This window comes from Adiantum capillus-veneris, chromosome 20 (genome assembly GCF_014529385.1).
Source record: "Adiantum capillus-veneris isolate H3 chromosome 20, ASM1452938v2, whole genome shotgun sequence".
NCBI classification, from domain to species: domain Eukaryota; kingdom Viridiplantae; phylum Streptophyta; class Polypodiopsida; order Polypodiales; family Pteridaceae; genus Adiantum; species Adiantum capillus-veneris.
The window spans coordinates 77,018,904-77,030,610 of NC_140950.1; the positions used below are offsets into that span (position 1 = coordinate 77,018,904).

The 11,707-nt window shown below is 39.4% G+C and overlaps 1 protein-coding gene across 1 annotated transcript; it reads left to right on the forward strand.

Annotated features, from left to right (window-relative positions):
* The first annotated feature begins 2,683 nt into the window (after positions 1-2,683).
* Positions 2,684-4,335, forward strand: LOC147432784 (uncharacterized). The gene is made up of 2 exons (XM_086491990.1): positions 2,684-3,012; positions 3,178-4,335. Exons 1-2 carry the CDS (start codon positions 2,684-2,686, stop codon positions 4,214-4,216), a joined length of 1,368 nt encoding a protein of 455 aa, XP_086348116.1. The 3' UTR covers positions 4,217-4,335.
* Positions 4,336-11,707: the final 7,372 nt, after the last annotated feature.

Sequence of the window (11,707 nt, forward strand, 5' to 3'; positions counted from 1 at the left end):
GAGATCTGAGTTTTTGGGCGCTCTCTGTTATTTTTTTTAAGCCCAGTCGGCGTCGCTATGAGCGTCGCAAATGTACAAGTAAATTTGCGACGCTCATAGCGACGCCGGGAATTTTTTTTTTTGAGCGTCGCTGTGTGAGCGTCGCTAATATGAATAGCCTCTTGTAGTGCTTAATGAACCTAGAAGGTTTCTGGAGGAGCCTTGGGACAAAAATTGTGGAGAATATCCACCTGGCATATAAAAGACCCATTGTGCGGGGAGTGACCCAGGAGCTCACGCTTTATAGGTTGGGGGGAGGCACCTCTCAAGGGCATCAAGGAAAGAGAGAGAGGGGAGTTTTCTTTGCTATGGATCATCTTCAATTTTATTAGTTGGAATCTTGGTAGATGCCTTCGTTGAGCCTTCCATGTAGCACTATACTTGAAAGTAAAATGTCCACAAAGGGATTCAACCTTAGGTATGAACAAGAGTGTCTTTTCAACAACTAAGCTAGCTCGTAGCTCTTCCTACTTTTGTTGCCATCTCGATCGAGCCTTTACAAAAAGTAAACCTCAAGCTTGTGCGGCCTACCCCAACAATTACCGTGTGTGCTCGCTCCCCTGCTGTTGGTTGAGTACACTTTGTCTTAGCTACTCATCATGCCAAATAGCCGTAGCTGAAGCCCAACCCTCATAGCCATCCTCGATTCCCTCATGTGCGTGTATCCTCCTTCCCGCCCCTTTGTGTGTCCTCCATTTTTTGAGAAGATACCTTCACTAGATACGTGCTAAAAAAATTATTTCCAAAATGTGTAAGACTTACTTGTGTAAAACTTTAAAACATTGTTTATCTGCAAAATGAAGAGACATTGTTTGATGGAGGATCAAATACAGCAAAATATAACACCGAACACTTCACCACCAAGAATAACCACATTCCAGAATATTTTGAGGCACTCTAAAGCACTTCAAGGTACTCAAAATGATTGTGAAGCACTCTAAGGCAGCCTAAAGCATTGTGAAGCACCTTAAGGCACTCATGAGCACTTGTAAGCAATGTGAAGCACCTTGAGGCATTGTGGAGCATGAAGATGCACGATGAAGCACTATGAGGCATTGTGGAGCACGTAGATGCATTTAAGAGCACTATGAAGTACTTGGAACCACTCAAAATTAAGGACTTGGAAGAGGTTCCAAGAACTATTAATGGGTCTTAAGCACTTAGAGGGTAAAGGGGCGAGTAGCGGAATAGATAACTAATGATCCCTCAAGCTCATGGCCTTTTGCACAGATTCATGTGGAAACGGTTTTAATGGATGAACATTGACATGAGATCTACTGGCACCAATTGGCTGCGCTGCCAAAAATGTACCCAATTGAATTTGTGTCATGTTAGCATCATCTTGCATGCAAATTGAACTTCCCCGTCTATTAGAGATGGTACGGTGTCAATAGAGAGACAAAAAGCATCTAGATGTGTTTCCCTCATGTGTGTGTCCTTCTTCCCACCCTTTTCTGTGTCGTGTGTCTTAGACAAGATATTTGCACTAGATACCTACTAATAAAACGATTTCCAAGATGTGTAACACCTCCTTCTGTGGAAAGTTTAAACATTGTTTATCTGCAACATGATGAGACATTGTTTGATGGAGGACCAGTTGCTGCAAAATATAACATCGGGCACATTACCACCAAGAATAACTGCATTCCAAAATATTTTAAGGCACTCTAAAGAACTTTAAGGCACTCAAAATGATCGTGAAGCACATTAAGGCACTCTAGAGCAATGTGAAGCAATTTAAGGAACTCAGGAGCACTTGTAAGCAATGTGAAGCACTTTGAGGCATTGTGGAGCACTAAGGTGCAGGCTAAATCACTGTGAGGCATTGTGGAGCACGTAGATGCATTCAAGAGCACTAAGACGTAGTAGGAACCACTCCAAATTAAGCACTTGGAAGAGGTTTGAATAACTATTAAGGAGTCTTAAGTACTTATAGGGCAAAGGGGCCATTAACGGTATAGATAACTTCCGATCCCTCAAGCTCATGGCCTCTTGCACAGATTCATGTGGAAATGGATTCAATGGATGCACATTGACATGAGATATTAGTTGCAGTTGGTTGCGTTGCCAAATTTGTAGCTGATTTAATTTGCGTCAGGTTAGCACGATCTCCCATGCAAAATGTACTTCCCCGTGTATTAGAGACGGTATGGTGCCAATAGAGAGACAAAAAGCATCCATATCTGATCCTGGAACCTACAAATGAGTGCTCTCCATATCAGCTATTATATACCATCTACTCATGCTAGGTAGTGGCACTATAGGGATGGGGAGCAACCTAGTAAAGCGGAGCGTTCACTCACTAGTCCCCTTACCCTAGGTACCTTCTCGTAAAAGCGGTGTCGAGAAATATGAACGGATGAATTCAGTCTCCGGCTGTAATACAGTCGCCGGCCGGTGAGGCCATCCCTGACAAGACGCAAGTTCTTCGCTGGACCCAATCTATACTATATATTAAGGAGATTGATTTTCCAGTGCCACGTGTCAAAGTTTGCTGCATTCGGTGAGTTCCGGTTTATATGAGTGATGGAGAGAGGGGGAGAGACAGAGGCCGTACTAGTATATATATAAAAGCTGTCGTCTGTAATTTCTTGTGCGAAAAGTTAAAACATTGTCTCTCTGCAAAATGAAGAGACAGCGTTTGATGGATGGCGAGCAGCAACTGCAAAATTACATAACAACGGCCACTTCACCACCAAGAATAACTGCAGCGCTCCCACCACCCTCCTCCTCCTCCTCCTCCTCACCCTCATCACCTGCAACTCCCATCATTCAAGTACACCACCAACCTGATGCAGGTGATGGTGATATTGGTGCAGGTGACGATATCTTCCTGCCTGAAGATCTTCTAGTATACGAGTTGTTCCCGAGTCTCCCCATTAGAGAGTTGCTTCGCCTGCGTGCAGTTCATCCCTCCTTCACCTTCGCCATTGCAACACTCTTCGGCCTCCTTAATCCTCAACCGGCCAAGCCGTAAGTTATTATACTCTTCCATTTGAGGTTTATTACAGATCGGTTCGGTCCAGGTTATTAACGCAACTCTCTCACCTACTCTCTCTCTCTCTCTCTCTCTATCTCTCTCTTTCATATACGCACTTCTGCGTCATGCGTTTCTCTCAAAAATATATATGCTGGCAGGTTCATATTGCACCTGCCCTGGTTTTACTGCATGGTTGCTAGACCCCAAGGTACCCTCCGTCGTCCTCAATATGACACCGTAGCATTTGATCCAGGCTGGAATACATGGCACTGGTTACCACACCCGGCATTACGCTCCTTCAACAGAGATTTGCATCCAGATATGAGTATCGAGCCAATCTGCAGTCTGGGGAGTGTGGTGTGCTGGGAATACATTCTTGTTAGGCCATCCAGAAATATCCACTTTTTAATCCTCAGCAACGCCTTCACCGGTGACAAGGTGACATTGCCACTCCTTACAAGGAGGTATGCTGTTTTTGGGTTTGGACGTCAATTGCGTTTGGAACAAACTAATGAGACTCGTCAATTTAGCATCATTCGTGTATCACCTCGGGAGCCTGGGCATTTGATTATAGACCGATACACACCTACTGACCCAATGCGCCAGCAATTGGTGCTCCAAGGTCCTTATGTAAGGAATGTACCAGAGACATCCATACCATTGCACACAAACCCACACATTCCCCGCCATGTCCGCTACTACCATCAAGGCACACTTGCAACCTTTCATCACATGCACCATCACATCTTGCCTCAGTTGTCTCTGTATGAAGGATCACACTGGCGTCAAGTGTGCATGCCCGACGACTTTACCAGTTCACAGAAAAGCATGCTAGATGCGAGGTATGAATTGCTCCAAATGGATGCGGAAATCCTCCTAGTAGTATTTAAGCGAAATCCAACATGCATGCAAAGTCGTGTCTTTGTGTACAAGTACAACTTTGAAGATGGAAGGTGGTTGCGTCTCTTTGATGACTATACTCTCATAGTCTCTATCCCTTATTGGAGAAACGTACATGCCATAGAGCTACATGTTGTTGCCCGAGCTAACCTCCTCATGCTCTCCATCGGCGATCAAGTAATCCTTTGCAACCTAGTTTCAAATACTTGGAGATCGTTGCCCCCTTGCTACAACCCTACAACTGGAGGAAGAATTCCTATTAACAAGGTGGCATGTGCTCTAGATCCTACATATTGAATAGATTCGTTGGTGGCATGTTCAAAGGAATCGTGAAAGGAGTAAAGCCCATTATTTCAACCTTAGAACCGGTTCTGTTTCGTACTAGATTTAACAAGCTCTTGCAAGTAATTTGATCATTTTTTTGACTTGTACACATGGGCTCGATGTTAATAAGGCTTTTTAATGGCTATCTAAAATGTAAAGCTTGATTTTTTCCTTGTGGTTGAAAGAGAACATTCAAACGAACAAAGCCAAGATTGAAAACTGTCTCATAGGAGACAATAAATAAACAACGGTTGTTTGGATATGATAACGGTGAGGAATGCAAGGGAGTAGGGTTGGTGTAGTTGTTTAATATGCAGTCTATTTAATAGTGCATACGTAACACATCTTACTAGATAATAGGAGTACTATGGATATTAGAAGTATGGATTTGGCAAAGCATATTTCATCCAAACCTTGAACATTCAAAATCCACAACCAAGGTAACGCTGATTAGTAGATGTATCCAATGTTGTAATCATATTTAAAAAGTGATTGTGGATCCTGATGCTATCTAGTCGTTAACCGAGTTAAAGTTGGGGGATGGCAAGTGAAAATTTTCAAGTATGTTGAAATTTTTTGGACACGTGACATGGTTTTATGCATATCTGCTAGAAGAAAAATATTATGCCAAGGATATTTTATAGTGTTTATATGTGGCCTTTAGGATTAGTGAGAAGATAAACTTAAAATAATACGTATCTTCCATGTTGAAGATTGGCCGGTCGAACTTCAAATAAAATCTCCATATATTCTCTTTTTCACATCTTTTAGAGCAAGATAGTTCTTTTGCTAAGTAACTCACATGGTTGTTTGACTAGGATCTTTTTGATGCCATAATGTTTATCTATGGCCTTATGGATTAGTGAGGTTGTGTATTGAAGCACTTCAAAACTGGTCATATCATGCGTGTCTAAAGGAAAACAATTCAGATGGACCCTATGCACTGAAAGAAAGACTCGTGCATATATATAGGAAATAATAAAATTATGAGAAGATGGATTCAATGAGATTATAAAAAATTTCTAGAAATAGAGAGAAAACTCATGGTACATTGTGGTTTGCATCGCTAAAGCCACATGTCCTATTGATAGATATGAGAGAACATTTAAACAAGCAAAGCCAAGTTTGAAAATTATCTTATATGAGAGAATAAATAAACTAAGACTGTTTGAATATGATAACAATGAGGAATGTAAATGAGTAGGGTTAGTGTAGCCGTTTATGTGTTCCTTTTAGTGCATAGGTAACACATCTCACTGGATATTAGTACTATCAACTTTGTATAATTGTTAACAAAACATTCATCCAAATCTTGAACGTTTAAAATTCGCAATTGAGGTAATATTGATCACAAGATGTACCCAATCTTGAGAATCAAATGATGTAATCATATTTAGAAATAGATTTTGGGTGATGCTAGCTAGTTGTTAACTAAGCTTAAGATGGTAAGTGATGTATGTACTAGCTGAGTATGCTAAATTGTTTTGATAAATGACTTGGTTGTATGCACATATGTTAGAAGAAAATATTATGCCTTGAATATTTTATAGTGTTTATCTGTGGCCTTCAGGATAATTAGTGAGGAAATAAATTAAAAATAATATCCACCAGAACCAAAGGTGTTTATTTTTCTATGAGAACCATTTTGGGATTGATTAATGGACCTCAAAGAAAAATGTTAACAAAGCCACACAAAGCCATACACCTGAGAGAGCTATGGAGGAAAGTAGAGATAGGTGTTTAAGAGGTATGATAGTCTATTCATAGAAAAAAAATGAATCATAGACTTTTATAGGCATAATACTTTGATTAGGGTATATCTGTGTAAGTGACCATGACTTTAGGGCTCTAAAATGTTTTGATTGAGAGCAGATAGAAGGTCAATCACTGATTTGGAAAAAACTTACTGGTCTTTATTTCCTAATGGGGTTGGAAAAGGCCATAAACACTTTGAACATTGAACCTAATAAGTCAACGAAGTTATATGTCAGAGTCATGTTATGGAAATCAATGATACAACACAATACCAAATCTCTTCTTCTAGTTTCTCTCATTTCTAGGAGTTATTTTTTTCACATCTTTTAGCTATGAGAGGGCATAATAATTCTTTTGCAAAATAGCTGATTGGGTTGTGTGCCTAGCATATTTTTAACATCTTTTAGCTACGAGAGGGTTTAATAATTATTTTGCTAAGTAACTAACATGGTTGTATGCCTAACATATTTCTAATGTCTATCTTTATCAAAATGTTGGGGCCTTGGTATGCATCGTGTGTGAGCCACTAAGGCTACAAACACTCAACCTCAATGCAATAAAGCTCAACAGATGCAATCGGTGTGTCACTCACCTCTTTGTAGCCGTCAATGAGGGAATCCCATATTTTCAGAGAGGAAGAAGCCCACCATTTCTTCCCACCTTACCTCCATGCTCTCTCTATTGCGCTCAGACACTCATGCCCATACATAGTAAGAAGATAACATAGGAGAGAATGACAGAAAGAGCAATGTCAGTACGTTTAAGAACAAGGAAAAAGTTAGGTTACAAGACTCATGTGTGGGTCACCCCGGTCTTTTATGGCCACCCACACTCAACCTATCTCACAGCACTAACAAGTTTGTGGTGCACCTCTCATCAGCAATCACTCGATTCTTGACCTTGCATCTATATATTAGACCTAAAATCCCGGTGCATGACTCATATAAACAATAATAATAATTTTGTCCTAAAGTACCGTGAAGGTAAAATTTTCTCTTCCAAATGTAAATTTTGTCCTCAAAATTTATGAGTGTGACGCACCACTCATCCCACTCCCAACATTTCATGGGTCGCCCTTGGAAGATCATGCAGCTCACGTAAACAATTTTAAAATTGCTTGTTTGATGTCGTATATTGTTCAGGAAGGACATTAATGACTTATTCTAGCACCACACTTAAGGGTGAAGCTTAGAATGGTTTTCCAAGCTCCAAGTAATTTCTCTTCCTAGTTTTGTCATTTACGAGAAAAAATTCTTAGCCTCTTTTTGCAAATCTCCAAACTTTTACTCATTTTTTGAGCAATTATGCTGCTTTAAGCAAAATTATCCTCATGAAAGCATTGAGCAAGCCATCACAAGGTTCGGGAATTTTATCGACCATTATACTCCCACTTTCAACATTGATTTGCTTACCATCATGGGATCATTTCAAGATCCACAAGGTTTAAATATTGCTCACATCTGCGGGTTAATTTGGAGAGTTCCTACAAGTATGCTTATGAACCACAACTTGTTGCAACACCGAGTCTCCATCGAACTACCGATGGCTAGTCTCACACTCTTTATCCATGTCCACACCTAGTTTATCTTTACGAGCTCCATCTTATGTACCCAAATCACAATCGACACCACCTCTGCAATTACCACCTGTTACCCCACCCCAACTCCATGTTACACCATCGCCTCTTTTGCTCCGAACACCCACACCCACTATTAACACTTCGTCTTGATCCATCTAGCCACATGTTTCAGCACCAATTTCTCATGCTCCCCCACCTTTTGTGACTTATCCTCAATCTACTTCTACCACTCCACCTTCCATGCATCACGAGGGAGGGAATGGTTATGAGAGCACTTCATCTAGTATAGGGGACTTGAAGGACATGATGACTAATTACATGAACTAGTTGAATGAAAACATGAAAGCTGTGACTATAGATGTGAGCTTTTTGAAGCACCAAGAAAATTTTTTGTCTACCCGGCACCTTGAGCCTAATCCCACTAAGATTGTGTGTTGAGCTTGTGGTGTACCTGACCATCTTTCCAAAGATTGTCCCACTGTTATTTGCACTTATGAGAGATGTTTGGGTAGGTGTCACTTTGAAGAAAAATTGTTATATTAAGATGCACCACTTTATTAATAGCAATTCTACAATACCACCAGCTCACCCCATAAACTATCGTAGCGGGAATGAGAGACCTCCAGGCCCTAGCTAGACACTTCTATAGAGAGGGTCTTCTAGTTCTCCAGTCATGGATTCTTCTAGTTTGGCACCCACAACAACCAATAATCTACTAGTTAATATGATTGATGTTGTTGCATTGCGGCCTGTGCATGCCATTACACCAAAGGGAAAAGAGAAAGTTGTCGAGGAGAAGAGGGATCCTACATTTGATGTCGCTACCCACCCACCCACCCACCTGTGTTGTTGTTCCCACTCCACACCCTTCCCCCCAGCCTCGTCATGTTCGTTTCTTGCCCTACCCAAAGTAAGTTATTTTCTCCTATTCTTTCTTTTGACCTTGTTGCTCTTAATCGAGTGGAGTTTACCATGTCCCTCCCACAATACCTTCTCACCTCACCTTCTAGACGAGCCCTTTTGAGGAGGTACTACACAAATCTGGGTTCTTTGAAAGGGGGTAAATACTATTCTTCTTAGAGTTCAAAAGGTGGATTCCCTTCTTACCGAGCGAGAGTGTTCATGAGGTGGAGTGCATGATCAACCAACTTCCGATCCCACATACTATAGTAGATGGTGGACCGGGCATCAATGTTTTGAAGTACACCACCTTTGCCAAGATTTAGCTATCTTTCAATGGAGTTCCTACTACTGGGTTACACATGGGTGATCACCATTGTGTGAGTGTTGAAGGTTTCATCCAGCGCTTGCTTGTTACTGTGGCTAGCTGAAATGTGGACATTGACTGTTATGTTTTGTGCCTTAGTTCGTGACCTGGGCAGTACCAGTTTCTTTTAGGGAGACCTTGATTATTGCGGACCAAATCTGTTATTGATATCTCTAGAGGGTAATTTTTGTTGGGTTAAGAATCTTCTCGAGTGGTTCTATCAGCTTATCCACCATAGCTACTTTAGAAAGTGAGAGTGATGCTAATGATGATTGTAGTTCTACTTCTTCTTGTACATCTAGTTCTTCAATAAATGATTACACAGTTCTAACTTGACTAGGAGGAATTAAGAGGATTAACTATGGTATTAACAATTGACCTTTACTAGCTTGCTGGTAATAAAACTAGCAAAGTTGAAGTCCTCAATTTCTTGACCTCTACAAATGCCAATGAAATAATTTATGTTGTGGTTTAATGTATAATATACAAACATGTTTGCTTAGAATTTTGGCATCGATTAATCTTTTCCCATGTTTCTATGAGAATATAGTTACTATACTATTTTCTTGTTGATTTTGGAGTGTTCGACTGAAGTCAAGAAGTCACTTTTTTTAGAGGACAAGTGCACTCTCTTGTAGTATTTAACTTCTTGATTGTGATAAAATCCATGAGTCACTACTCTCATCGAGGTATTTAATTACAAAAGATCCATATAGAGTAAATTCTTAGTTCTTGTTGTAAAATCACTCTTTTGTCTCATGATTGGTAAAGTTCTGCTCAATAGCACACCAATTTAGGACTTGTGGTACATTTTCTCTTGTTGAAGGTGGTCATAGGTTTGGGATTTTTGAATAGTTTTGGTTCATCCTTCTGATCACTTCCTTGACCATTTGATCAACGTTTGGTACTGGTGGGGCTTAAAAACTCCGCTTCAAAGTGGATTCACTTGTGGTAGGAGAGGAAATACTGGTTATATTGTCTATATCTCTCTATACCTCTCCATAGACCATTACAGTTGTCAACTAGATACAATGCTTCTCTTGTGACTTTATCAAAAGTGGTGCATGCTTTTAGGTGTAGATTCATTTTGAGAGTTTTGTTCTTTAGGCCCTCTTTAAAGAGATCTGATAATGTCTCTTCTTGTGGTAACCCTCGTACAAGACATCTCTATGTATATTTGTTGAAGCAAAGTAAAGATTCCTTCACTTTTTTACTTTTCTTCTACTTAAAATCATATATTTGGGACTTTGTGTTGTGGTTGGTTCCCCTTTTAGAGAGTTCCTCAGAGAATTCTACTAGAAGTTTCTCTATATTGTATCAACCCAACAAGCTAATCATCACTCTCTGATATAAAAATATGCATATATCTTATCTCGTCCCTCTAGGTAATCACACCATTTTGTTGACTAACCAAACTTTGAAGTTCATGAAACTTTAAGTGAAGGAATATAAGGTGTACGGGCTCCAATCTAGAATATTTGATGTCATCTAAGAAGGTATCAAAATTTTTATCCATCATTGTCCATGTTAGAAAAATTGCAAACAATTCAGATAGGTCGCACTTTTTAGGTCTAATAGCACTCTCCTATGGTAAAAAAGACAAAACAAAATGTAGATAAGACTCACAAACATGGAGTTACAAACTAGAGAAAAACTTGAAATACCTATAACTAATTGCAATAGAAAGAGACAAGGAACGCAATGCACTTTTCAAAATCGGATTTGGATTACCAAATCAAGAGAAAATTTAGTCACAAGTTGTATTTGAGTAGCCACTTGCACTTGTACATACAGAATCTCTTCAACACTCAAGAGATAATGTTACAAAAGTGTGTTCATACTAAATCTAACGATATTTATAGCTAGTGCTTTTCAAATGGCCAAAGGTCGGCTTACATGGCTTCGGGATCATAATCAAATAATAGATCTCAATGTATACATCATTTGGATCAAAATTACGTGGAATTAATAACAAATTTTACATGGCCTAGGGATCATAATCAAATAATAGAACTCAATGTATACATCATTGGGATCAAAATTACATGGAATCAATAACAAATCTTCCCCAAAAAAAAAGATTAATGACATCAAAAAGGGGCTTCAACACGGTGTGGTTGGCTACAAGGGCACCTGTTAGATGCATCAATCAAACACTAGATGACCTTTGTGTTTATTCTTGTTGGAACAATCATATATCACGCTTACAAAATGTGTTTGAGAGGTGTAGATTATATTGCATCTCATTGAACCCTTTCAAATGCCAATTTTGGATTAAACATGGAGTCATTTTAGATAATATAGCCTCCAAGAATGGGATTTCTATAGATGAGGGCATAAATAAAGCCACTCTAGAATTGGCACCACCAACAAACTATAAGGGGGTTTGGAGACTCATGGGCCATGTATATTATCGGAGGTTTACTTTACACTTTGATAAGATAGCTCATCCATTGTACAAGCTTCTTATTGAATTCAAATGGATAGAGAAATGTGATTGTGCTTATGAGTTATTGCAGAAGGCTTTGATAAGTGACCCACTTTACGAGTGCTTGATTGGAATGAAGTTTTCTACTTGTATATTGATGCATCGAGTTTTTCTATTGGGTGTATTCTAACTCAACCAAGAGAACATAAATTGGACTACTCCATTAGCTTTGCTAGTTGTCAGTCAAATGGTGTTTACTTGAACTACACTACTATAGACAGAAGGATTAGCTATAATATATGCAATAAAGAGATTTTGATATTAATCCATTTGTTACCATGTTTCTTTTATGTTGATCCATCAAGTGCTACTATATTTAGTAAATAGGTCATGGTTCACGAGAAGAATTACAAGATAGGTACTCATCTCTTTGGA